At 43.9% G+C, this 26,883-nt stretch overlaps 1 protein-coding gene across 1 annotated transcript in view; it reads right to left on the reverse strand.

Moving 5' to 3' along the window:
- Positions 1-427: 427 nt before the first annotated feature.
- The window catches only part of cachd1 (cache domain containing 1), a 64,141-nt gene continuing 37,685 nt past the window's right edge, over positions 428-26,883 (reverse strand). Inside the window, exons 4-27 of the mRNA XM_008333258.3 lie at positions 26,714-26,820; positions 22,294-22,420; positions 20,480-20,624; positions 20,182-20,398; positions 19,925-20,074; positions 17,375-17,659; positions 16,564-16,713; positions 14,526-14,649; positions 13,925-14,042; positions 13,267-13,435; positions 12,990-13,132; positions 11,813-11,994; positions 11,027-11,137; positions 10,037-10,159; positions 9,422-9,521; positions 9,121-9,237; positions 8,492-8,652; positions 8,222-8,308; positions 7,763-7,879; positions 7,155-7,306; positions 6,883-7,044; positions 6,343-6,420; positions 6,093-6,194; positions 428-3,055 (exon numbers count right to left, since the gene is read on the reverse strand). Of these exons, the coding sequence (XP_008331480.1) occupies positions 2,811-3,055; positions 6,093-6,194; positions 6,343-6,420; positions 6,883-7,044; positions 7,155-7,306; positions 7,763-7,879; positions 8,222-8,308; positions 8,492-8,652; positions 9,121-9,237; positions 9,422-9,521; positions 10,037-10,159; positions 11,027-11,137; positions 11,813-11,994; positions 12,990-13,132; positions 13,267-13,435; positions 13,925-14,042; positions 14,526-14,649; positions 16,564-16,713; positions 17,375-17,659; positions 19,925-20,074; positions 20,182-20,398; positions 20,480-20,624; positions 22,294-22,420; positions 26,714-26,820 (3,472 nt within the window). The 3' untranslated portion in view covers positions 428-2,810. The remainder of the gene's footprint in view (positions 3,056-6,092; positions 6,195-6,342; positions 6,421-6,882; positions 7,045-7,154; positions 7,307-7,762; positions 7,880-8,221; positions 8,309-8,491; positions 8,653-9,120; positions 9,238-9,421; positions 9,522-10,036; positions 10,160-11,026; positions 11,138-11,812; positions 11,995-12,989; positions 13,133-13,266; positions 13,436-13,924; positions 14,043-14,525; positions 14,650-16,563; positions 16,714-17,374; positions 17,660-19,924; positions 20,075-20,181; positions 20,399-20,479; positions 20,625-22,293; positions 22,421-26,713; positions 26,821-26,883) is intronic.

A 26,883-nucleotide genomic window follows, 5' to 3' on the forward strand; every position in this document is an offset into this window, starting at 1 on the left:
TAGTTATTGCCTTAATTACATGCATTTTAATTAATGTTTCAAAATGTTTATGGTGAACTTTTATTTATTCCCTTAATTACATGCATTTTGAGTTTTAAGTTAAATAGTAAAAATAGTTAATAGCTAACCATACTCTAGCTTTTCAATATGATTCATTTTGGCTAATTCATTTTTCTACCCAATTACATTTTGTTTTCAGATTTTTTTGCTAATCTCATCTGAATTAGTTCATTTTTTAGCTTCTTTAAAACATCCATTATGCTATTAATTATTCCTGCTAGCTTCCAACTTTGTTAAACCTTTTTTTAGCCTGCTTCAGACTGTCCACAAACATTGTTTGCATTTAAATTACACTATAAATGAGGTCAACACTGACTACAGAGGCAGCAGTGAACCAGCAGTGAGCAGCAATAACCAAAACCTTGTGTCTGTTTTAGTGTAAAATCAACTTTATCACATTCACATTGCAATAAATCTCCATTCGATAACTTTATATGATACATGAGCGGCTGACGTACACATGTTCCTTCAGTACATGAATGCAATTCATAGTGTGTCCTGTACAAATTAGTTCACCCATACACACACACACATACACACACACAGATACACACACGCACGTATACAAAATATAATAGTCTACAATGGCTGTAAATACTGTTGTGAGGCTTCTATGAAAATAAACCACTGTGGGAAATAAAACCTCCTCCCAGGAACACATCGGCTGAGGCATCAGTGTCCAAGAGGAGTGAAAAGTACCTTAGAACATTTGAGAACTGCATCGTTATATTAGATTAGTTGGGTTTTTTTTATCTGTTAGATACTTTAGTGGTGTTTGATGATTCAGCCATAAAGTTGAACAAGAACTGTACCGACATCTTAAAAATCCATACGTGAAGAAACACGCCCTCTAACATTTTGAAGCCACATGACAAAACCCTTTAAAACGACATAAACAAAATCTCAAATACAAAAAGTGTGTATTCATTTTTCCAAGTACTGACATTCATCCAATATGGACCTAGAGAAAAATAAATCTAACATAAAACGTCCAAGGCGTCCAAAAAAATATATATAGCGAGACGCCATGAACGGACATTTCAACTGACTGCTCTGAGCATCACTTGAAGCGTACGTCGTATATCTGACCGACAAAAGCATGGAGTGTACGGGACAAAAATATCTATTTATGATTCTGTATTTACACGTCATAATGAAAATCTGTTGAAACAAAGCACGGTTTGGCACCAACAGGTGGCTAGAGGCCGCCATGACGGAGCGGAGCGATGAAGTGACTCTTCATCAGCATTAAAATAAGTGGATTTCCTTCCTTTAGAATAATTTCAGCTATAATTCTCTAATACGATCATGAGAAAAATACAAGAACATGTCCAAGTGTTCCAAAACCATTCTTTCTCACAAACACAGACGCACGCACACGCACACACTGAAGCAGAGATGTGTAGACCAGACATGTCGAGTGGTTAACCACAGAGGAGTGGACAGATGGCTGTGACCTCTGTACAGTGACAGCAGCATGTCTCCTTCTTTACAATCTTTTTTTTTTGACAAAAGGAGACTCCATTGTGGACAGCAATGAAAACTGAACCAACGCACGACATTTTTGATACGATATAATAAGGTGGAAAAATAAAATAAAAATACTCCATCTGTACTGGTTTTCCAACCCAGGACAGAACCGTCTCTGATTTTCTCTCCCACTGAATCCTCAGCAGTGTCAAAGCCAGGGCTGTCGTCTGGGTTCAGGTTCACTCTTTCACCAGTAAACTAAAACAGTCACCTTGTTGTTTTTTTTTTACTGGTTTCTATGCAGGTATGAAAACATCACGATCATTAACAGTTGATTTGTTCACAGGAAGTGATGACAGTAGATCAGCTGAGACGCCAACAGATTCAGAATATGTCAGATTTCCTTTTGTCTTAACCTGATCCAGAAATTTCCTGTGGGAAATACAGACAAAAGGAATAACGCCAGTAGGTGGCATCATTGCAACCAAGGCAAGAGGAGCCACTGGATTTTCTTAGTTTGTCTGAGACGATACCGAATATATAAAGCTAAGATTTCTTTTATTTTTCTGACGACTGACTGTTTTAGTGGCAGCTGTTTGTGTTCTTTACTTTTTTTTATCCCTTCAATCTAAAGCTTTTAAATAAATAGAAGAAACTCAACATTTTTGTATTTTAGCTGTTTGATTCTGTAGATGCATGACAATACTACTACTGTTGGACCTGGTACATATCACCGGAGGTTAAAACTACGATAAAATCCACGGTAAAATCACAGAAGGCGAAGATGATCATGTTACTTTTCCAAGCAGTTTTCACAGATGTAAGGAGGGTCCAGTCTGAGGATGTCCAGGGTCCTCGGACTACAGATGACCAGATTTATCTGATTGTCCACTGGTCGTACAGACTGTATGTGCTCTGGTTTTCCATGTTTTCCGCTTTGAGGTTCCAGGTTCAAACAGTGAAGTTTGAGTTTAAAAAATGTCTGTTTCCCACACAGCTTAGCTTTGTTAGAAAAATAGTCTCGTCGACCTTTGTCCTACTGCATTCATCCCACAGCCCAGATGTGGAGAGGGCTGACTGAGGATAAGGTGAAGTCGGGCTGCTGTTGGCTCTGTGGCTCCACAGGTGAGTCCAGCTGCAGCACCCTCTGACTCCGCCCTACCTTACAGTTCCCACTGTGTAAACAGGCCCTAAGGTTTTTTCTTTTTATTTCATTATTAAAAATATATATATATTTTTTTACTTAAAACAGTTTATTTCCTGGGCGCACAGACCGTGGATTAGCACTCGGCGTCCACGCTGTGCACGGTGACCGCAGCCTGCAGGTGGTGCGTGTGTAGCGGGTGGTGGTGCGTGTGCGTGTGACGATAAGGGTGGAACTTGTGACTGAGCAAAGCAGCCGTTTGCGGCGGTGTGTCCAGGTCCAGGTCGTCATCGTGGTTACCGACATCAACGCCGGCAGACAGCGGATCATTGTTTCCGGGCGGATTTTCGCTGTCCTCCTGTGGACTCATGGTACTGTAGCCTGGACACGAACACAGGAAGAGGAAGAATTTGGTGTTAGAGAAAGTGAAGGTGTTTAATTTCTTTGACAGTTTTAGCAAAGACACACTGAGGGGTCAGCAGGTCGTAACATCTCCAGGGTTCTCAACTCAGCAGGTCGTAACATCTCCAGGGTTCTGGACCAGTCGGACCAGTGCAACGTGAGGAACTCCGTATTTTCCAAACTGTAAGTCAGACTTTCTTTCATCCTTTAGCTCAGTTTGCGACTTATGCTCAGGTGCGACTTATATATTAAAATATATAATTTCACATGTTTGTTATTTTCACACTGACAGCCCCTAGAGGGCACTAGGGCACCACTTATACTGCGGTGCAACATAGTCCAGAAAATACGGTACTACTTATTTATTCATTGGCAATAAATATGTTGATTTAGTTGAGCTTCAACAAGGTGGCGCTGTTTATGAGTGAAATATTTTCAATGCTGCTTAAAAAAATAAAAAATAAAATAAAAATCTCAGTTTAAAATCTCTCTTCCTGAGGCTATAACATTTGAGTTTGGAGCATGTCTCGTTCCAGCAGACAACAACATCCTGGTACACGAGCCTGAAAAACCCCTAACAAAATGATCCGTGTAATTCAACGCAGAGTCTTGTGAATACAACCCAACACGCTGTTCCTAAAGGCAATTTCAGCTCTTTTATGGCGCGGTGACAACTAAACGTCCTCGTTGGAGACGCTCACTCCCATATGTTCTCAGCTTTCACACTGCAAATTGGGGGGAAACAAAACAAAGCATACATATTTATGGTGACTTTCCCTCACATATGATTGGCCCGAGGAGGCGGCATCATGAGCCAACAAGGCTTTTAGGATCGCCTACACGGGTAGGTGGCGCAGTGGGAGAGTGGAGCTGCTGTCACGGGAAATTACTGGGTCAAAGAATCAGTAAGTAACAGAGGGAACATAAGGGGGGGCGACGTTCCATGAGATTGCAATCCAGCGACTGTAGCATATATTTTAGTTTTCATAAAGAACGAACTAGTGAATGAGACTCATGGCTCAGGCAGCCAAGAATTTTACCTCAGACATAGATTTACTATGAACAACGGAGAGAGGTTCAACCTGATGTTCCTTTTCTAACAGTAACTGTTTGGTGTTTTCAGTAGAATTTTGAAAAAAAAAAAAATGTATTAAATTAAACCAGATCATGTACATTCACCACTAGAGGGCTCGTACTGTTCTGCTCAGATGTTTGCTCCCTCCTCAGAGACACAGGATCCTGTCCTACAGATGAACTAAGACAGGATCTCCAAAGACTCGTCTGGCTTAGAGCAGAGGAGACAAGACAAAGGACAAAGCTGTAAGCCAAAAATAACAAGTCAAAAACAGAGGACAGGAGACCCCCAGAGGAACGGCGGAGAAGTGAGGGTTTGAAGGAAAGGACAGAGACTTCAAAGACGTCTTAGACTTGGCAGTTGCCAAATTGGCAAAGTTTATCCCTGCCCCCCCTCACCCCCCCTCACCGACCCAAAGCATGAGCCAAGAGTTGAAGCAGGTCAGACAGCTTACTGTGTCCTGTTGACAACCTTCAACAGCAGCCGCGCAGGACGAGAGAGTCAATGTCAGGAGACACAGAGACGGACTGACAGAAAGACTCTCATTAGAAGTGAATCTTTGAGTTTTCTCAGCAGTAGCACGTCTTTGTCTGCTCTCAGAGCAGCTGCCAGCAGAAAATCATCCATTTTTAGAGAAAAAAAAAAGCGATCTGCATTTAACGCCTCAAAATCATCTGCCAATCAAGAAGAGAGCAGGTTTTAGTAACGTTTTAGGTATGGCTGCTCCAGTGACTTTTGATAGGTGTGAACGGTGGTGATGGTTAGTGTAAACTTAGTTGCATCAATTTAAAAATGTTGCCCCTTTTTGAATATATTTTTCCAATGTCCTTCCTCATTTCACTCGGTTCACACGTCATTTCATCATTCTGTCTGTTTTTACATCATTCACCTGTCGTGTTGTCATTCTTTCATCCCCTCAGTAATATCCACACATGTGTTAGTCATGGAGATGCCTTTTTTATTCACCAGCCAAATTCTTCATTGTTATATTAAAAAAAGTCAAACATTAAAGAGACCTACATTTGAACAGATCACTGAGACCCGTTCTACCGTCTTACAGGTTTCTACAGGGGCATTAGAGGCTTTCTAAACTCTACTAAAGGTGGGTGAGTCTAATCTCCCCACCTTGCCTTCCCCTCCTCTCCACTTGTGACACTTTAGAAAACTTTCTGATTAATACTAACTGAGCTCCTTTCACACAGAGGAGCAGCGGCTGGACTCTCAGATCTCCTGGATTAGCTGAGCTCCACTCCTCCGTCCCTCAGGGTCCAGACTTCCCATCCCAGTCAACACCACCTGATCATCCAGGTGTTGTTGAACACTGGTTCTGTTATTGTTCATTTTACGACACACACTCTTTTTTCAGGGAATAGATCGGTTTTGTAACCAACAAAAGAAAGTGAGTCATTTGAACTTTAGAGTTACTTCCTGTTGTCGAGCTGTGTGGAATACTGTCCTGTTGAACAGCTACGTTCTCTCAGTGAACGGAATTCATTTTTTTTGTTTGTACTTCAGACTGTGGTGAGCTGTAATAAAAGGTCAGAAAATCTATTCTCTCTGCCATTCATTAATTAGAAATGATTCATTATAATAAAGTCCACAGTGGTTTATTCACACGCCTGGATGTTTCCCTCTGCTTTTTACTGACGAGTACAAAACCTTAGAAAAGCCTCAGTAGGTGGCAGTAAAACACCTTAAAGAATGCAGAGCTGTTCCTAAAATGTTTGGGGGAGGGGCAGGAAACAAAATGTTTTTGATAGTGAATCTTTAAAAATCGTTTGTGAGTTGCCATTAATTAAGGCTGGGATGAAGGTTTTTGATGTAATCATAGATTAAATATAGATTTGTTTGGACATCGTTGGAGGTGTACAGCACCACAAAACAGCAGACATAAATACTTTTATTATTCCGACAGGGTCATTGCTCATCCCAGGATCTTACCGTGGTCACTTTCTGTCCCGGATCGTCCCCAGTATCTCCGTCTCCTCTCAGGAGTGTGTGTGTGTCTCTCAATCACAGCAGCTATAAATCTGGTATTACTGACTGTAAGTGAAGAGAGCACAGAGGTCAAAACAAGGGCTCTGACAAACAGGCAGCGTCATTACGTTACAGCTTATGAGGGTCGAGACCCATGTGAGAAATAAAAGATCACTTCAGCAGAAGCTCTCAGAGCTCATCAGGGACAACTCACTGATTCCTCTGTCCTCGTGGCTGTCCTCGTCCCTCTCGTCTCTCTCATTATCCAGGTTAGACATCCGCACCGACATTTCTGGAGCAATGTACAGGTGAGGGGAGCAGGAAGACAGAGAAGGAGGGGGAGAGGGAGAGAGAGAGAGAGAGAAAGAGAGCAGTAGGTTTTACTCATACATGAAAAATCCAGGCGTTACAGCTGCTTTGACATCTTTGTAGTTTCACAGACAAACAGACAAATGTATAGTATTCCCATGTCAGGATTAAGTTCAGAATTTAAAATGAAATTTGAGAAATTTGGACCACTGATCTAGACCAAGTTTCAGGATTAAGTTCAGAATTTAAAATGATGTCACTTGAAATGTATAGTAATTGACTGAAAAAATACTGACTGCCAAAAATATTTTTTTAACTAATTATTTACTACTTTTACTACTCTAGTAGTTAACAGAAATTTGGACCACTGATCTAGACCCAGTTCCAGTGTCAACTGTCCAGGACATATTTTAATACTGTGTATTTATCCATCTGTCATTCATACCTTGTGCTGCCAGTGGTGACATGTGCTGATGCGAGCGCCTGTGGATCTGGTGTCTGTACGCGTACACAGCCAGCACCAACACCATGATACATCCCATAATGCCTCCAGCGACAGGACCGACAGGAGCGCTCTTTATCATGTTCAGAGAAGCCACTTCTTCATCTGCAAGACAGATAAAAAGACAAAGGAAAAGGGTTGATTAAAGGATGGACACATACAATAAAAAAAAACCTTATTCCTGATTTCAGGCTCCTGATGAATTGCCCACTCACCCATCAGTCCCAGACCGTCTGCATACGGACTCTTGGCTCCAACAATGCCCCCAAAACACTCCTTCTGCAGGGCACAGTAGGGTTTGTCCAGATGAGTCTTTCCATCGCTGTCCACCGTGCACCACTCACAGTCCAACACCCCGAAACAGTCACTGCCACAGAGCAGAACAAACATGAGCTGAAGTTAAAAAAGCCCAGGTCTCATGAATGAAACGTGTTTTCATCCGAAGGCTCTTTGTGGATGGACAAATGTCAGATTAAATGAAAGAGAAATAATTTATTTGTCTGTGTGGCTGGAATTATTATAATCACATACATTAGATTCAACTGTTATTAATTGGTCAACAATGATGAAATCTATAAACAACACAGAGGGAAATGTAGTTTCAACATGAGCCTACAAACACAGGACAGCTCCCCTTTTACTACCACTAGATGGCACTATTCCACAACAGTTAAACGTTGTAGCTGTTATTCATTTCTTCACCTGGCAGATTCACATTTTCCAATGTTATGGTTTTGTAGAGATTGTAAAGGAAGTCAAATTCATCATCTTCTGTGTGTGTGTGAAGTTGGATGTGTGTGTGAAGTTGGATGTGTGTGTGTACCTGCTGCTGTATCTCTGGCTGCAGCGAGTGTTAATACACTGGGGCAGAGTGTCGTGCAGACTGGGATCAATCACATTCAGACTGATGGGCTCCTGGTGCACCTCACAACTGGGATTCCTGTGAAACACAACACAACACAACACATTGAGAAGGAGGAGTAAAACTGTGGTTTTATTGCATAACAGACAAGAAAAGACGATGATGTTCAACGTCAGCCGACGCAGCACTTCGACAGCTCGTGGACATATACTAATCAGCTCAGACAAAAACTGTGCATCAATACTGCAATACTACACACACAACCTGACAGGAAACCATGACGGCTGCAGATCATACAGGATCAGAGTGACACACTGTGAAAAGCTGACGATGTTTGAAGGACAGAGAGACATTTTCTAGATTTGAATTATTCACTAAAGCTCTGTCCTTCAATGACGCCATGGCAAAACTTACACGTACCTGTTTTCAGCATTGGTGAGGTTGCCTGTGCACTCATTGACCTCTAGAGGACACTCACATGGACACTCGCACTCATTCTGCTCCATTCTGAAACACATAAACAATATCATGCCTGTCAGGAAAATAAAGAGCCAATTAAGTCTTTTCACAATCAACCTGAAATAACTTTATCTTTTCTTTGAGCTCAAACTCCTGAAAAATAAAATTCTGACTCTGTTATTCTTTAAACATTATCTGAGAGTGAGCCCCTGACAAGTCAGTGTCCTTTACCTGTGACAGTTGAGACAGAGACGGTCAACGGTGCTGCAGGCACAGAATGCCAGAGAGTCACATGTCTCGTTGACAATGCCAGCGAAAGCGTTGGTGCCAGGGATTCGAGTCAGACGGTACTTCGAGCAATGGCTGCCATGGACCAAGTTGGTGAGATCACCCTGATAGGAGACGCACATCTTTAGTTTAGGTGTTTAGTTTAGATAAATGGTTTTACACAGTTTTACTGTATAAAAATAATAAAATAAAAATGTAAATGACTACAAACATTTGTAATCAAGGCATTTGGACCTTTAAAAATGTAGATATTTTAAAATGAAAAACAAACATTTGTAATCAAGGCATTTGGAGCTTTAAAAATGTAGATACGTAGTTCTATTATTAGGAACATTTGGTTATAGAATTCAAAATAAGATTAAAATAATTAACAACTTATAAACAACAACATCCGTCCCAAATCTCAGTAAATAAACAAGACATGCCCATGACTGTCACGCCAATGACCACCACTAGGAGGCAGTGCAATACTGATGTACCGGAGTCTGTTTCTGCATGACCGCATCAGTGTGAACAGGTTTTTCTGAGCTGCCACTCAAACATGCAGAGGATCCACTTCATCAGTGACTCACCACGATGCTGGTGTTGAATTTGTAGAAACGCTGCACCGTGCGGTCGCTGAAGCTGTTGCACAAGTTCTTCTTGACAAAGTTGGGGTGGTTCAGGATGTCGTTGGCAACCAGCGGCTCCTGGCGTGAAGGAAAGAATTGAAGACGAATACATAAAAATTGGGGCGATACTAAAACACTGACTCAATTTGAATAACAGGAAGTGCATCATTTAACCATGTTGGATTACAGACGGACAGAAGGTTTTGTTCTAACATGTGCATTCATTCAGGTGTTTATTACTGACGTTATTCTGCGTGTTTACCTTGTGTGTGATGTGCTGCTGTTCTGCAGGGGCATGACCTTTGGGGTCTATCAGAGTGGGGTGGGCCACCAGGTAGCCTCTGTCCTCCATGATGAAGCACCTACATGGTGAACAGGTACAGAGACACGTTGTCCTTAGTGTTGGTTGCAGTAAACAGAATGTACTGTACACTGTTCTGTGTTTGATCAGATCACTCTTTCAATTGTAGGAAAATACAGCTTCATTCATCTGCATAACACTGCCCCCCTTTGTTGCCTCCACATTCTGCAAAAAAAAACAAAAAAAAATCGTGGCTCCTCCCTGAGCTAATCCTGTTTTATATGGACCATGAAACACCAACAGAGTGCATGACGATGGAGAGAGCGAGGGGGCGAAAGAGAGGGGACCGGGACTGAATGGAGTGAAGTGGAAAATAGGGGATAAAGAAAAAATGAGGGGTGAAAGTAAAGCTGGGGGAAGTATGTCAGACTGAGACAGCGGCAACACTACATTTCCAAGAGGAATGCTGGGATAATCAGCTTATCTCCATTCCCTCCCTTTTCTCATTTGTAATGTCTTTTGCTAGTTATGTTCTCACTCTTTAGTTCAGCAGAAGAAGTTCAGAGGAAAACGTACCTGATCTTGTTGCCTTTGTCTTGGTTGCAGATGGGCAACAGGTCCAGCAGAACTTTGTAGAAATACCTGAGAGTGAAGTCTATTCCCATCACTGCCACAGCATAACCAGGGGCCGACAGAGAGCTGAAGAACAGACGGTGGAGAATAAAGGGTTAAGGTTGTTTGGCGTCACAGCTTCATTACCGTATAGATCCCAACAGTTGTTGACATAACACACACACTGATTTTAATACTCTTTCCTGACAGGTTTATGACAGAGTGTGTATCCAAAATACACTCACGCAGTGTGAGGCCCTGGGCCTGTTTAGTTGAACACAGTACTGATACACTTGCAGGAAATCAATAAAAACACACAAAGAGTTTCTTCAACAGTTCTGAGACTCACTTTTATTGGTTTCTATAAGCATCTGCTGCCACCTGGTGGAACAGGTTTTAATTGTTCGGTCTGCTACTGTTGCATACACGAATGGAGTAATGTTTTTCAGAGCAGCTAAATAAAGTTGGATCATTTTAACCACTGGTGGTGGTACTCTAAAGTATCCAGATTACTTTCAAACAAATAAAAAAACCCAAAAGATTAATTTGATGATAAAGGTTTGCATGTGTGTGACACGTGATAACATCTTAAAACAAATTATACTCTAACATAAAAACAGCTGAGGAATGGAACATGGAGCTACATGTGACTTTCCCGAGGGCACATTGAAGGAGATGGAACACGGCGATAAATGTGGCAGAACCAGGAACATGTGTTCAAATCTATTTATGATCTTCACTACAGAACCCTGAAGCAAAAACCAAAGACTTCACTGAAGTTTTCTTTCCCTGATTCACTGCAGGTGGAGTCCAACTGAAGTGAATCTAACACTGAGAGCTGATTTGACCACGACTCTGAAACAGTGATGTGAGATTCTATCATCTGAGGCCTCCTTTAATCACATGCTACATTCTAATGACAATGAGATCCTCTGGGACATTTGTTATTCCTACCTGGAGGCATGGATGGTGTGGCTGATGGTGACAACATATCCGGCTCCGCCCACATCCAGATAAGGCCCAGTGAAGGTGATAAGGCCTGGGTTAGCCACAGCGTGCTGGTACCTGCACACACAAGCGACAAAAGGTTTTTAAAAAATCATCACAGAAATTTTGATCTTCCGACTGAACACATGAAAAATAACAAAACACTTTATATTATATCTGCAACACTAGAGAGTGAGTTGGTGAAGTGAGTCTCCGCTTCCTGCTGCAGTTTTGCAAATGCAATTTTTTACCTGTATAAAATACAGACTGCTACACAGTCATTGGGTATTTTTAATTTAATTAATTTAATTGAGCTTTCCTGTCTTACGTTTGTTCACGTTTTTTTCCATTCATTGTTATTAGTTAAATCTACTTTTGTTTTTCTTTAATTTGAAATAATTAAGGGCAGGGTTTAATCTTTCATCTATCATTTTGCTAAAACTTTTTTTGGAAACAGTGTTTGAATAAAGCAAATATACAACTATGTACAATTTTTTAAAAGAATCTTAAATGTACGTTAAATGACATCATCACACTATTTAAATGTTGTTGTTGTGCTAAGAAAATATATGAATAAACATCACACTATTTAAATGTTGTTGTTGTACTACACCCTCAGAAAATATATAAATAAATAAAAAAGTTTTAGTCACCATGACCAACCAAAGGTAACTAAAGTAAATCAGTGCTTCACACTCAGGTCCCCACAGGCACACCTTCCCTCCTTTCCTGCCTCTCTTTGCTGAGCCTCACCATTGTCTGCGGGTCGGGTCGAAGGCTTTGTCCATCAGTGATCCTGGGTAAATCCGCAGCACCCCACTGGGGGTTGCTATGTAACGGCGCACAATGTAGCAGTTGAGGCTACTCATTTCCATTAGTGTCATCCACTCATCCGTGACGTGACTGGTCGCCATAACCTCGTTCCTGACGGAGGACTGCAGAGGAGCAGGAAACGGGGGAGAAAACAGGGAGTTAAGAGGAGCAAGGAGGGGAGAAAGGAAAGGAAAAAAGGTAGAGAGGGAGGAGAAGAGTTAGAACTGATTGTATCTACAGCTGGTCTGAAAACTTCATTTCTGAATGTTTACATCCAAAAGGCCTGAAAAGAAGATTCAACTAAAATCTTCATCATTGTCCTGTATTTTTGATGAGGAGGTGACAAAAACAGACGAAACTAATAAAATAAAGTTCCTAATGGGATGTGATGAGGCCTACGTTCCCGACAAACATCCTGAGAGTGTGTCAAGTGTGACAGAGGTGATGATGTGACTGGAGGAGGCCTTTCAGAAGAGCCTGGGAATCAGAGCTGGGACTGAGGCTCAGAGTTCAAACTCTAACCTCCGTCTATCCCCAGGACAGCAGTGTGCACAGGCTGCCAACACCACATGAGGATTTATCCATTCTTAAAGGCACAGAACAGCACTTGTAGAAGGTTCGAGCAGAATTTTGAATTTAATGTGAAATTATATTTATATAATCCCGCATATTTATATATATTATATATACTTGGTAGTGAGGAAATGAATATTGAAAACTTTAGCACAAACTTTCTGAACAACTTTCTGTTCCTTTACAAATGACTGCATACTGAAACACAATAATTTAAATAAAAAAATTGTAATTCGTTTTTTAAAAAAAGCAAAAATTACTAGCCATAATAATGTTAAGTTTATTTATTTTTGGTTTGTTTGTTTTAGAGGAGTGGCTTTAAGCTACAATGGCTGCTAAGTTGAATTAGCCCAACAGCTAACAGCTAAGCTAGCAGTCTACCATTACTCATTTGTTGAAATAGTATAATTTCTGGGGTCATGTTACTGTTCACAATATTTCCAAGCTTCACATTTGAAAAAAAAAAGCATTAGCTAATGCTAATGTCTGATTGCGTGTGTGGGCCTTGTAGCCTATATTCCACCAGGTCTGAGTGCTTGACTACCTTGAGTCCAGGGTTTGCTATGAGCCTCGTGTTATCACTCAGGTAGGCGGTGTAGTGCTCCACCATACGCTTCGTTTCAGGTTGACTCAGGTGTTCGTAAGGTGAGGAGAAGCTACCAGCCGCTAACATGACTGTGGGGGATTCTGGGAAGTGAAGGAAAGAAAGTGAGTGAAAAAAGTCAAGAGTTGTTTAATTTTAATCAACATTTAGGAGCTGAATGCAGGAGGAGTACGAGTTATTGCTACAATTCCTAAAGTATTACATCAGTTTATCTTACCGACGGTGGCGAGCTGCTTGAAGTGGAGGCAGGAACTGGGCTGACCCAGCAGGTCCAGACGATGGTAGAGGAGCTTGGAGCTGGGCGCTGTGTTTAGGTTCTTCAGCTGCTTCACTGGGATCTCCGGCTGTATGTAGACGATGCACAGGATGAAGGACGTGTCCTGAACCTAGAAGACCACACAGAACAAAGACAGCGGTTTTTACACCTCAGATAATCGTACAGATAATGACGCAACGTTTTAGAGGAGTGGCTTCCAGCTAAAATAGCTAAAACAGCTCAGCTGCTAAGTTGAATTAGCTTAAAAGCTAACAGATACAGCTAAGCTAGCAGTTGTCCACCATTCCTCATTTGTTGAAACAGTACAATTTCTGGGGATATGTTTCTGTTCACAGTGTTTCCAGGCTTTATATTTGGAAAAAAATCTGTTTGTATTTGACAGAAAAGCTAATGCTAACGTCTGATTGCTTGTGTCGACCTACAGCTATATTCCCTATATTATACATACAATAGAAGTGTTCTTTACTACCCCGGGCATGATGGTTAATCTCAGAGGTAAACTATATAAAGAACTGTTTTTAAACATCCAGTGCAATTGTTTTTATCATTTAAACTCTACCTGTACATGTCACAATATAACACATTTGAAAATTGTTACCAGTTTCCAGGCGTAGCTGACGTTGTAGGCGTCTTTGCTGTTGTCTCTGAGTCGGTTGGTGTGCCAGGAAAGAGAGGAGTTCCGTGGAACAGCGATGATCTGACTGCCCAGAGGGAGGCTGCAAAAAAAAACACCACAATCCTTGTACCATTTTACACAAGGCAACAGAATCTACACTACACTACAAAGAAGACAACACAACAAACCCACAGAGACTGGAAATGCTGCTGATAGAAAATGATACAGATATATACTGTATGTATAGTATGTATAGTAGCTGCGGACATATTGTATTGTAACAGGGGTCCTCAACCACCGGGACCTGGACCAATCCTGGGACATAGATCTTCTGGTTACAGGCCACAAAAAAAAAATCTGTTTAATTTTATTACATTATTTTTTAAAATTTGTTTGACGCCTTTTGCCACTTTGTAATCTAACCACAATTTTTATTATTAAGTCCTAATACTACTAATACTACTTCTAGTAGAAGACTACAATGACATTAGTGCTGGCACAGCAGATACACAGAATAGAATGTTTACACATCAACTCATTATAAATATAAATAAATGTTTTAAAATGATGTTCGTTCTCCTACCTGAGAATGTTGTGTCTGACAGCAGGGAATCCTGGGATGTTCTCGTAGTGGATGATGTCTGTGTGCAGAGGAGCCTCAGTCATCAGGTAAGGCCTGGTGAGTGACGGGTGCATCAGGGTGTAACCTGGTAAAAAAAATAAAGACGTTCACGACAGAATTATTATTATTTAAAATCAGCACCGTGGCTCCAGTGAACATGTCCAGGCAGAAATAAACGAACAACGAACAGCAAAGTCACCAAGCTGCTGCTGCACAAGCCTCCAGTCAGCAACACATTTACCCAATTATATTCACCTGGAGTATAATTGGCGTTTGAATGTGGTCTAATAACTGTAATGAGAGTCATTTGTCAGTGTTTACTGTGTTACTGCGTTAATAAGCTGGCCTCACTAATAAGCTATAATTTGATGCCTTATTTATTCAAATAAACATTTGAGAGAGAGAGAGAGAGAGAGAGAGAGAGAGAGGGGGTCATTGAGAATGCTGGGAACACAAACACGTACTTAAAAACACACACAGCTGCACTAATTCTCTGGCAAATATAAAAGAAAACTCATACTAATTGCGAACAATTATGATTCTAATCGATTTTCCCATTTTTCCCATTCTGCTGGTTTTATGACTGCTTCACTGCACCATCCGTCCACACATTCACAGGTCCTCCACTCCCAACATTCCCACCTGCCTCCTATTCCTCCTTTCCCAGCTCCTGACACATCATTCCCACCTGCCTCCTATTCCTCCTTCCCAGCTCCTGACACATTAACACTAACACTCTAATTTCCTTCTGCCTTTTCGGTTCCTTTTACACTCATTATTTTAAGACATTTGGCGTTTTTCACAAAGAGAAAAGCCAGAGTGGGACAGACAGGCTGTTCTCTCTCCTGATCTACACTGGCCCTCATCATATTTTATTAAAATGGGGTTTCATTAAATTGCACCACAGGCTGGTGAATGTTATTAATACATTCTTTTTGAACACAGGTTAAAACCTATTTCCTGCAGCTTTCATCACTTCTTTTCCCCCCGTTTTCCTGGCAGGCAGACACGAAGTCTCCAAATGCAGAGTGACATTTTTGTATTTTACAGCCACTTTAACTGTACGTGCATGATGTCATGCATCTATGGTCCCTCTCAGTATGACCTCAATGGCACCAGTGGTTTCGCAAAGACCTCGTCTCCGTTGGCCAAGAGCAACTTAGACCGGACCTAACCAACCTGCGCTGCTGTGGGGCATTAAGAACGACATACCAAGGAAGTGTCGCTGCTGTGGAGTAGATGTGAATAAAGTCTGAGGCTGGATTAATGTAAAATGAAATTAGCAGAGACAAAAATAAGCGTATGTGAAAGAAGAAAACTGGATTTGATTTCATGAAGACATTTGAAGAACTTGGTCCAGGAGGTTGTTTCAGTAAACATAAGAAGCTTTTGTGGTTAAAGAAACCCACAGCCAACCTGAAAATAACCTGAATTACTGACAACCTACACAGATGAATGCGCTCCTTTTTTGCTTTTTTTTTTTAAGGGAAAACACTGGACTGCAAGGTTTTAACCTGATGTTGAAATTGGTTTTGTCACTGTTTTACAATCTAATTTTTTTTTTTTTTTTTGCCGTACAGACACAAAATAAAAATTGTAAATTTCACCTTCAGGCAGACCTGCTGCGTCGCCTGTTATTAGGAACGTGAACGTGTGGGAGCAGCCCCTGACCCAGTTATGGTTTCAGGGCCGTTTCAGAACCCATAAAAAATTCTGTCATTATGTCTCGCAGTGTACGCCGTTTTATATGATCAATCTGAGACAGAAAGTGCAGGAATCCCCCAAGTAATGTGCAAAACACGTCCCCTCTCCCTGCAGTTGGATGGAAGAATCAGGCCGCCATCTGGTAAAATTACTTTCCCCTCTGTCTTAAAATTCAAAACCTGCTTTTTTGGGATCTTTTTTGAGTGCTGTCATAAGGTATAAGTTCAGCCGACTGAAGGGCATTTCTATTTAACTCTAATATCACAAAAGTTATTTCACGTGAAAAAAAACCAACCTTTGTTGTCAATGAGGAAGGTGTATGAAGCCAGAGAGTCCTGATAGTAGGTGACATCCTCCAAAATGTAGGCCAGGTTTACATCCACCCCGACCACACCCAGGAGCAGGTTACCAAAGTAACAGGGTCGGCTCACAGTCATGATGAAACCTGGAGAAGAAAAGAGGAAAAGGTCATGGAATATTCTTCTTTAGTTTGTGGAGGTTTTTTTTTGGATGAAGTAACAAACTCAATGTACTAGTTCCTTGAACTATTGTCAACTCTCTGCAGCTGATCACGGAGTGAGTGAAGAAGAAATAAAATGAATAAAAGCAGCTGCTTTACAAATAGATTCATATTTTATTCTATGTCGGAGATGTTCTGCCAGCTCATATTTTACATTAGAAAAATCCCATAATGCATCATCAAACAAAACTATCACAAAACGTATATGTAATGACAATAAAAATCTTCTTAAATCGCATTTACTCACAATTTACTAATTCAGCGTTTAGTTTCGGTTTAGTTGAACACAATATGTACATAGTGTCAGGAATTGAAGAAAGACACACAGTGATCTTCAACAGCTCTGAGTCGAGCTTTTTCCCCCATAGTGTTTTGAGCTTTTTAGCTGTTATATATTAAAGCAAGGGAATTTGGAGCTTGGATTTTCTGGGATGGATTCAGACCCGTGAACCGTCTTTTCAGACAGGTGCCTCTGATAATTTCTTCTAGACGGCCTACTTTGAGGACTTGGACTTTCCACATTAAAACTTTATGTGTGATGTGTTTTTCTGACCAGCAATATTGTTGACTTTAGTCCACCACTCACCGTCTCCCAGTGGGTCAGAGTAGGGCAGGCTGAACCGAGCCAGGTCAATCATGCGGTTGGGCAGGTTGATGTAGAAGCGACCCACTGATGTCTCCAAGTTGCTCAGCTGGTTCAGCACCATCATACTCCCCTTCACCACTGGCATGACTGAAGCTCCCGAGCCCGAAGAGGACGAAGCCATGAAGAGACGGTCTCTGTCTGACGATCTGTCCACCCCGTATTTGACCGAGTTCTGCTCCGCCAGGTCCCGGAGGAACGCCAACTCCTTCAGTCCTGTTACTCCCTCTGATGACAGATGGGAAGAAGTGGAGGGTGAGATTAGGAGTGGATAACAAAAGTTGTTTGGTTTAATCAAGCAGGTTTATTAAGGACAAAGCCTGAGCTGATGGAATGTCTGAAGGACCAGTGAATGGGGTAATTGTACAGAGGGAAAATAGCAGGGAGTGTCTGACAGTGAGCTAAAATGAGTAAACAGCTCTTCACTAGAAAGCACATGACTCTAATTCCTTTAATAGAAGGAATTCAACGGTTTTCTTTTCTCTCTGTTACTTAAGGAAAAAAAAAAAAGTCCTTTAAGGAGCTGGAGAAGAAGACCTGACTCCACTGCTGCTGCTGCTGCTGAAAATGTGATGAACTCATCTGAGGCGTATTTCCAGAACATTTGACCTCATGCAGTTCACATCCTCCAACAGCCAGCGGCTGGTATCATGGAACATGTCACCGTGTGGATCTCTCAAATAGATCCAGCGTCAGCAGTGGAGATACGTGGTAGAACGCACGCTCTGAGCTGCCAGCCTGTGCCATTATCTCCACAGACTGTATTCGTGTAATCACACGCATCTGTCACTCAGATATCACGGGTTAATCCCACACGGATGGAGGGGAAGTTGACGCAGAGTTCAACTTGATCTTTCCAGGCTTAATAAGGCCATTTGAGGGAGAGTGGGAGACAACAGTCGGTAACTGCAGCTATCACCTGGAACAGTTGGCATCTCACAGCAACACCACGTGTCTGCCACTATCTCATCATTGACTGGATTACAGCAGAATCCCTCTTTAACGCCAAAGCTCTAGTCATGCTGAGTGCCTGAAGAGCGTGGGTGGCGATGTCAAACATCGAGACAAAGAATGGATGACAGCATAGCACTGAGTTCAGATTTGTTTTATTTCTGCTTGAGCAACGTTTTTCCTATAACAGTGGGCCACGACGGAGCACAGGGCCAGTTCGCTTTTGCAGACTGCACCGTGGATGTTGAAGGGCTCGATGCCACCTAGAGGCCAAATTCAGGAAGGCATTAATTGCAACTGTGCTAAAGTGCATTTAGCATTTCTATATATCTTTAGAAAAGAGCTGCATCCTACTGGTGTGATGAACTTTTTTTTCTGATTATATATTATTAAGCAATTTCTTTATATTGTGGTGCATATAAACACGTGTGTAAAAAATCATATTTGGCAGAAGATTCAGGAAACACACACTCTCAGAACGGGCCTGTTTTTCTCTGTGGACAAAATCGGTGAAAAACAAATGCTTTTCTGGATATGAAATTCTAATAAACCCAGAGGATAATAGATTTCAGCATCCTTTTCATCATGCAACAACCAAGGTCCTTTGTCTGTCACACACTGACACACAAGCACAACAACACACACACCCACATACACACCTCTGTTGTGCATGCATTAGTCCACCATCAATACAAATCATTTTTGCATTGGAGAATGGAAATGAGGGACATCTAAGGTAGGAGAGGACACAGTCAGACTTCAAAGGATGAACCACTCATCCATGTGTGTATGTGTGTGTGTGTGTGTGTGTGTTTGTGTGTTTGTGTGTGGTTGAGTTATAGTGGCAAACACAGGAGACAGATGCACAGACAACAACAGAGAAAAAGAAAATGGAGCAAATGTATCACACACAAACAGACACACACACACACACACCAACAAACATGATGACAACAACAGCCTTTGAGGTTGTCTCAGCACCTCCGAGAACCCAGGAAAAAAGATCTTACAAACATGAGGTTGTCTCAGCACCTCCGAGAACCGGGAAAAAAAGATCTTAGAAACAGAAGCAGCTCATCGGAAAAAAAAAACGAAAAAAAAAAAAACAAAACCTATTGTAGGAAAATTACAAAAATGTCTTTGTGTTTAAATGAAATATGTAGCACCGTCACCGTCTCAGACTGAGAACCAAACTATTCTTTATCTTTAAGCTAAATTTTAGGGAAACATTTTAGTTGTTAATCATGCTTTTCCTTAGCAAAAAATATTGAGACAAAACCATTTTTGGGTGTGAACTCTGAGTTCATATTTAGCTCTGGTGTCTGTGACCAAACTGTCTCGTACGTCGACATGACTCACTGCATTCATTGCATGTTTCTCACTATTTTAGGTGCAATATCGCCACCTAATGGACTAGGGTGTTTTGAGAATCTGGGCGTTACGTCTTAATTATTACTTTATTGTGTCTGAACGTAATTAATTAAAATCCCTGTTATTAAAGTCCCGGCCGTAGAATGAAGTCACGCGTCCTGAACCACATACCGTGCATGAGAGCGTAGGTGAGGATCATGACGGAGTTGTTGAGGTGTCGGTTCTCCTCCTTGATGACACTGAGCGTTGCCCTCTTCTCCGGCTCCGACGACTCTCTGGACGTGGTGCCGGACGACAGGTAGATGATGACCATGTCTGTGGCTGATGAGGAAGAATAACAAGAATACCACATATAAGGAAAGTGTTGAACAGAGAGGGGGCAGCACCAAACTGAGTCAGAATTGACAGATTTATTCTGCAGCTCTTACTGATGCCCTGCCTGCCGATGCTGGTGGTGTTGCGGAGCAGCTGGAAAGCCTTCTGGAAGCCAGCTGCGTGGTGCGTGGCTCCGTCTGAAGCCTTGATGTTGGAGATGAAGGTGCTCATCTTCCTCTTGGTCTCACTTGTGGCTGGAGACAGCAGACTTTTATAGCACTGGTCCAGTGAACAGTATCGAACCGTCTCGGCCACTGACAGGATGGAAACCTGGAGACAACATCACAAACAGATATTAGTCGAATGCTGTGGTTGTGCTGAAGGTGAAGGTGTGTGTTTTCTCTGACTGACCTTGTCATGTTCGTCGATAGCGTTGAGGATGACGAGGGCGGAGTCTTTGGCGATCTGAAGCTGGGTGTTGGTCACCGACGCCCCGTGGTCCACCATCACTACGATGTGTTTGGACTGAGGACGCACTGCAGACACGTACACAGGCCTGGGTGGAGAACACACAACGATCAAACTGTACGTTACCATGCTGTTGAGATTTGAATTGAATTTCGGACATTACACAAAATCGTTGTTACGTTACCATGCTGTTGAGATTTGAATGGGATTTCAAAATCGTTGGTTTCAGTAACTTTCTATGTTAAAATTAACTAATCTTCAACATGGATTTCTTGAGCTAACATTCCCAAAGAAAATCACAAATGACAACTAAATAATAATAAGAATAAAAACTTTTACTACTAAAACTATTAATTCCACACTGAGGTTGTGTTAACAGCTGATCCGCTGCGACAGGAGGAGCTAAACATGTGGTTCCTCCAGGAACCTTGCAATGCAGGCGTGCTAATCGCAACACTATGGAACCAACTAAACAGCACAGAAACTAAAGACTTTAATAAAGGACTTAATTAGACCTAACCCTTAGTCTATTTTTGCCCCTACATACTGTATTATTCCAGTCTCGTCCTAACTGAATTATCAGGAGAAGTGAAGAGTAAAGGAACCCTGTTGCCACCTACATCGCACCCATAGCTTACGACAGTGTAGTCGACTGGGGTCGTATTTAAACTGAAGTATGTGTTAATGAATCCAGCAGCTGTTCAGAGGTTGTCTTTTCTTAAAAGTTTGCAATATTTCTGTGTAGTTCAATTATTTACACTTTTCGACCTTCTACAACTTACGTAATTTATCTTGTATCATTCCCATAACTTAAACTTTCACGTCTGTCTCTGAAATATTGATGTATGAAATATTACAGAACCACAGCAGGTAAGAGAAACACAGCCTTAAAAAAATCCCAGAAGAACACTCTTAATCTGACTCTTCGTGCCAAGAAATAATGACCTGCTGAAGGCAGACAAGTTGGCCAGCTGACAGCACCAGCAGACAAAAGACTGGGCCTCATTTTTTTTTTTTTTTTGTAGTATCCTGCAGCAGAGATGTTACATTTACATTTGCAAATACAAAGTAAATATTCATACAATCCTAAAGCCTAATTTAAAAGATTCTTTTGCATGTCACTGGCTGTGCATACATTTGGAGGTTCCACAGGAGGGGAGTGTCAGAGCTTTTGTGTGTCTGTGTGTGGTCTGCCAGACACGGAGACACCAAGACAGGGTGAGGAAGGAGAGTGATGTCCTCACAAAGCCTCATTCACACGTGAAGGAAGCCAGGCAGTGTAATTTCTGCCATGGCCTTATGCCAGTTAACTGACTTCAACAGTGGGAAGGAAAGGAAAAAGGAAAAAAAAACTGGACATGATGAAAAAAAAAAGTTAAAGACCAGAACCAGAACTAAATACAGACAGGAGTAACTGAGAGAAAGATAGAAAAAAAAATCAGAGACAAAACCGAAACAGACATCTTTAAAACATGCCTGGTAAAAAAAAAGACAGTTAAAAAACCACATTGCTGCCAGAGGCCAGGAGTGTCATGGTAAGTGAGGGCAGCATGCCATCAATGTGCCCCTCTGGGCCCCCCCACAGCAACAGACACAAGATGGTGGGAGGGGATATGGGAGGAGGAGGTGGTGGGAGGGAGCATCAGGAAGAGGTGAGGGAATATGTTACTGTGGTGTAAACCACAGACGGTTTAACTAGGGTTTTCAAAACGACACTCTGTGAGAATATGAAAATCAGGGGAGCGGTTGACGAATACCTGCTGCGGTGCTCATAGCTGCCTTTGCAGTGGAACTTGTGAGCGGGGAAGACGGTGAAGATACCCTCCTCCGAGCTGAAGTACTGCCACTTGATGCCTGGGTTGGACTTCAGGTTGTCTGCCAGCACTGAAGGCAAAAGACATTAATGACATACATTAGATCTAACCTCGCACAAAATGTTCAAAATACATAACAAAAATTCCATCTCCTAATTCTAAAACTCTGCCATTTTGTGCCAGAACATGAAGATTTGTTTTACATGGAACACTGACAGAAAGACTGACAAAGTTGAAAACATTCCTCAGAGTTCAGCAAGTCTTTGCACTTGTACGCTGTGGATTGTACTGGAAAGTTGAAGTGACTCTATGGAAAGGTAAATAATGACCTGACAGTTTCCTCCACTGAGACCCGACTCTGAGATTTGCTCAACACCAACAGACGAGCAGATTTCTTTTCTTCCGTTTTTTAAACTGGGTCACACAGTAAACTGTATCTTTACAGAGATTTCATCACAAAGCCAGCAACTTCCTCTTTGCTCACTGCGACACAAAACGGCCTTTCACAAAAAGGTCTGGGAGGGGCGGGGGTTAGGGAGGAGTACGCAAATAGAAACTCTGGGCCTTTAACCGTGCTAGAAGTGACACTGGAAGGAAAGAAGTCGGAGGAGTGTAAACCATCACTGAAGGCTTCTATAAATAAACATTTCTGCAGCTGTTAAAATAACTTTCTAAAACGGATTCTTATATCAATATTCTAAAACTAGTGGTGATTCATGGGACATGTAGTGTCTACGGCGTACGTCTGAGCTGACACCAACCAGTCTTTTTGTACATTTGGGAAAGATGACTTTGATCTCAATTAATTGTGATTAATTATCGAAACGATTAATTGTGATTGTACAAACCACTGTATGAGTTGCTGCCACCTAGTGACTGGAGGCTTGTTATCATTCAAGCATTACAGCAGTGCTACACTTATGTCCAGCCTGTCCCCCCCCCCAGGGGAGCCGACCCATTATTTGAGAAGTACAGCACTAGCTCAATAGCTGGGTATAAAAATACCAAAAATACCAACATTACTTTGACCCTCAAAACTAATATTGACTCACGAGACCAGTGACAGAAAAACATCCTCTAACAACAAAATGTAATATTTAAAGCAACCCCAGTCTTTTTTTAGAGCATGTACTAGCAAAAAAAAAACAACAAAAAAACATTTTTTTGTGAAGACAGGCAGGTTTTCACACACAGTACCAGCACACCATACATTATTCCTGCCCTGTCACTCCATTCATCTCCGAGGCCTTTATAAACAGGAACCACTCAGTTGTGTTGACACTAGAAGGAGGAGCGTGCACTCATCTGTCAGGCAACACTACTCCACTCTGCCACCGATGTTTAGATTTTCACCAGAAACAGATGGACAAGGCCAGGAGTACAGGAACATTTGCTATTCACCAAAATACAAATGTCCCACTTTGTCCATCTGTATATACAGCCACATTATCACACTTGCAGTAATACTTGCTGGTAAGAGGACTAAGGACTTGGAAAGACTGTACAGGTGATGTGGAGGGACTCACTACATTGAATGTTTGCCTGAGAGAGACTGGAGGATCCAGTATGGTCCAGGCCTGGGGGCATTTGCACATGCCCATCTCATCAGAGCTTGACGTTTGGTGGGTCTGATGCTCCGTGCTGACGCAAGCTGGGAAGCCGGAGGGATGAGCTCATGCAGACTTTGGTTTTAGTTTACGCTCCACACAAGTGATAGTGACAGACTTTTCGATCCTGAACTCACTCAACTCAGTCAGAAGCTTCTCGTTTTTCAAACAATCATGTCAAAAGCTTTCTCTCTGGCACTGCAGTGTTTTGGAGTCCAATCAGAAAATAGTTTCAATGTGGTAACACGGAGACTGGACTCTGGAGCAACACTCAAAGATTATCTGATCATCTGATCCGCAACACAGTCCTCCCAAATATTAAATCCACCCACGCATCCAAGACGACCAAACCAGTTACACTGAATATCTTCATGATTTTTTGACGGAGAAAAAAACACATCCATCCATCCATCCTTTCACCTATCCATCCACATCTTTTCTTTTCTCCCCTTTTCTTTACTTCACCCTGCTTTAAGGATGAGGGAAGGGGGAAGGAATTCCACGCTGTCGTGATACAATTACTCCATTACAAGCTCCCAACCCTTCTCCATCTCCTTCATTCATCATTCTCTCTCTCTCATTCTCTCTCTCTCCCTCGCTCTCCCTGTGTTATCTCTCACTCTTTTGCCCCCCCCCCCCCCCTTTTTCCCCCCCCCCTTTGCCCCCCCCCCCCCCCCTTTTTCCCCCCCCCCTTTGCCCCCCCCCCCCCCCCCCCTTTTTCCCCCCCCCCTTTGCCCCCCCCCCCCCCCTTTTTCCCCCCCCCCTTTGCCCCCCCCCCCCCCCCCCTTTTTCCCCCCCCCCTTTGCCCCCCCCCCCCCCCCCCCCCCTTTTTCCCCCCCCCCTTTGCCCCCCCCCCCCCCCCTTTTTCCCCCCCCCCTTTGCCCCCCCCCCCCCCCTTTTTCCCCCCCCCCTTTGCCCCCCCCCCCCCCCCCCTTTTTCCCCCCCCCCTTTGCCCCCCCCCCCCCCCTTTTTCCCCCCCCCCTTTGCCCCCCCCCCCCCCCTTTTTCCCCCCCCCCTTTGCCCCCCCCCCCCCCCTTTTTCCCCCCCCCCTTTGCCCCCCCCCCCCCCCCTTTTTCCCCCCCCCCTTTGCCCCCCCCCCCCCCCCTTTTTCCCCCCCCCCTTTGCCCCCCCCCCCCCCCCCCTTTTTCCCCCCCCCCTTTGCCCCCCCCCCCCCCCTTTTTCCCCCCCCCCTTTGCCCCCCCCCCCCCCCTTTTTCCCCCCCCCCTTTGCCCCCCCCCCCCCCCTTTTTCCCCCCCCCCTTTGCCCCCCCCCCCCCCCTTTTTCCCCCCCCCCTTTGCCCCCCCCCCCCCCCCTTTTTCCCCCCCCCCTTTGCCCCCCCCCCCCCCCCCTTTTTCCCCCCCCCCTTTGCCCCCCCCCCCCCCCTTTTTCCCCCCCCCCTTTGCCCCCCCCCCCCCCCTTTTTCCCCCCCCCCTTTGCCCCCCCCCCCCCCCTTTTTCCCCCCCCCCTTTGCCCCCCCCCCCCCCCCCCCTTTTTCCCCCCCCCCTTTGCCCCCCCCCCCCCCCTTTTTCCCCCCCCCCTTTGCCCCCCCCCCCCCCCCTTTTTCCCCCCCCCCTTTGCCCCCCCCCCCCCCCTTTTTCCCCCCCCCCTTTGCCCCCCCCCCCCCCCCCTTTTTCCCCCCCCCCTTTGCCCCCCCCCCCCCCCCTTTTTCCCCCCCCCCTTTGCCCCCCCCCCCCCCCCTTTTTCCCCCCCCCCTTTGCCCCCCCCCCCCCCCCCTTTTTCCCCCCCCCCTTTGCCCCCCCCCCCCCCCTTTTTCCCCCCCCCCTTTGCCCCCCCCCCCCCCCTTTTTCCCCCCCCCCTTTGCCCCCCCCCCCCCCCTTTTTCCCCCCCCCCTTTGCCCCCCCCCCCCCCCTTTTTCCCCCCCCCCTTTGCCCCCCCCCCCCCCCCTTTTTCCCCCCCCCCTTTGCCCCCCCCCCCCCCCTTTTTCCCCCCCCCCTTTGCCCCCCCCCCCCCCCTTTTTCCCCCCCCCCTTTGCCCCCCCCCCCCCCCCCCCTTTTTCCCCCCCCCCTTTGCCCCCCCCCCCCCCCTTTTTCCCCCCCCCCTTTGCCCCCCCCCCCCCCCACCCTCTGCTGTGTGTCTGCTTGTTTAGACTGGGCCAAGACTAATGGGAGAGGATGAATACTCAGAGGGAGCGGGGGTCAAGCAGTGCTGAGTGCTGAGGGGCAGGGGCAGCGGAGAGGGGTAACTTGAACCCAGAGGATGGTGACACTCCTTGAATGGCAGTCATTATGAATGGGTTTCAGAGAGATGAGCTGGTCGTCATATTTGGAAAAGTCTAGAAGCTGAAGGTTTCCGTAAAAAATGGGTTTCAGAGAGATGAGCTGGTCGTCTTGAAGCTGAAGGTTTCCGTAAAAATCTGATTGCATAAAAAAGGAGGAACGATGAAGACTCCATCCATCCAAGTGAACGTTCTAGAGTCGAGTCAGTCTTGGAACGTTACTGCATTAAGTCATGTGAACAGAAATGCCTTTACCAGTAAACCACATTTCAGGTCAGTGCACGGCGGCCAGGACCAGAAGACATTACTGTCCGTACGAAGTTTCCATCTAATGACCTCTGACCTCTCACATGTTTTGAGTCCACTTTTAAAACGCATCTGAAAAATCCATTGGAAAACACCGACAACTGTTTTTTTACTTCAGGAATTCTTGGGAAAAGTAATGGCTGAATATTCCAGGTCGGTTCATCAGTCCGTGCACAGTGTGAGCGGGTTTTTTAATAACGTGATGATCACAAACCTGAGTTGAGGTCACGTCCAGGGTTGAAGGCTCGGCTGTTGACGGTGGGAGAGAGTCGGTCACAGCAGATGGTCTTGGAGACGTTTGTATTGAAGTTCCCGTCAAACCTGAAAACACATTAAAAAAAGGGAGTAAGAATTAAAGTTCCCGCTCATTCGTTGGGAGCAGCT

The sequence above is a fragment of the Cynoglossus semilaevis genome, chromosome 2, assembly GCF_000523025.1.
Source record: "Cynoglossus semilaevis isolate Cse_v1.0 chromosome 2, Cse_v1.0, whole genome shotgun sequence".
Classification (NCBI taxonomy): domain Eukaryota; kingdom Metazoa; phylum Chordata; class Actinopteri; order Pleuronectiformes; family Cynoglossidae; genus Cynoglossus; species Cynoglossus semilaevis.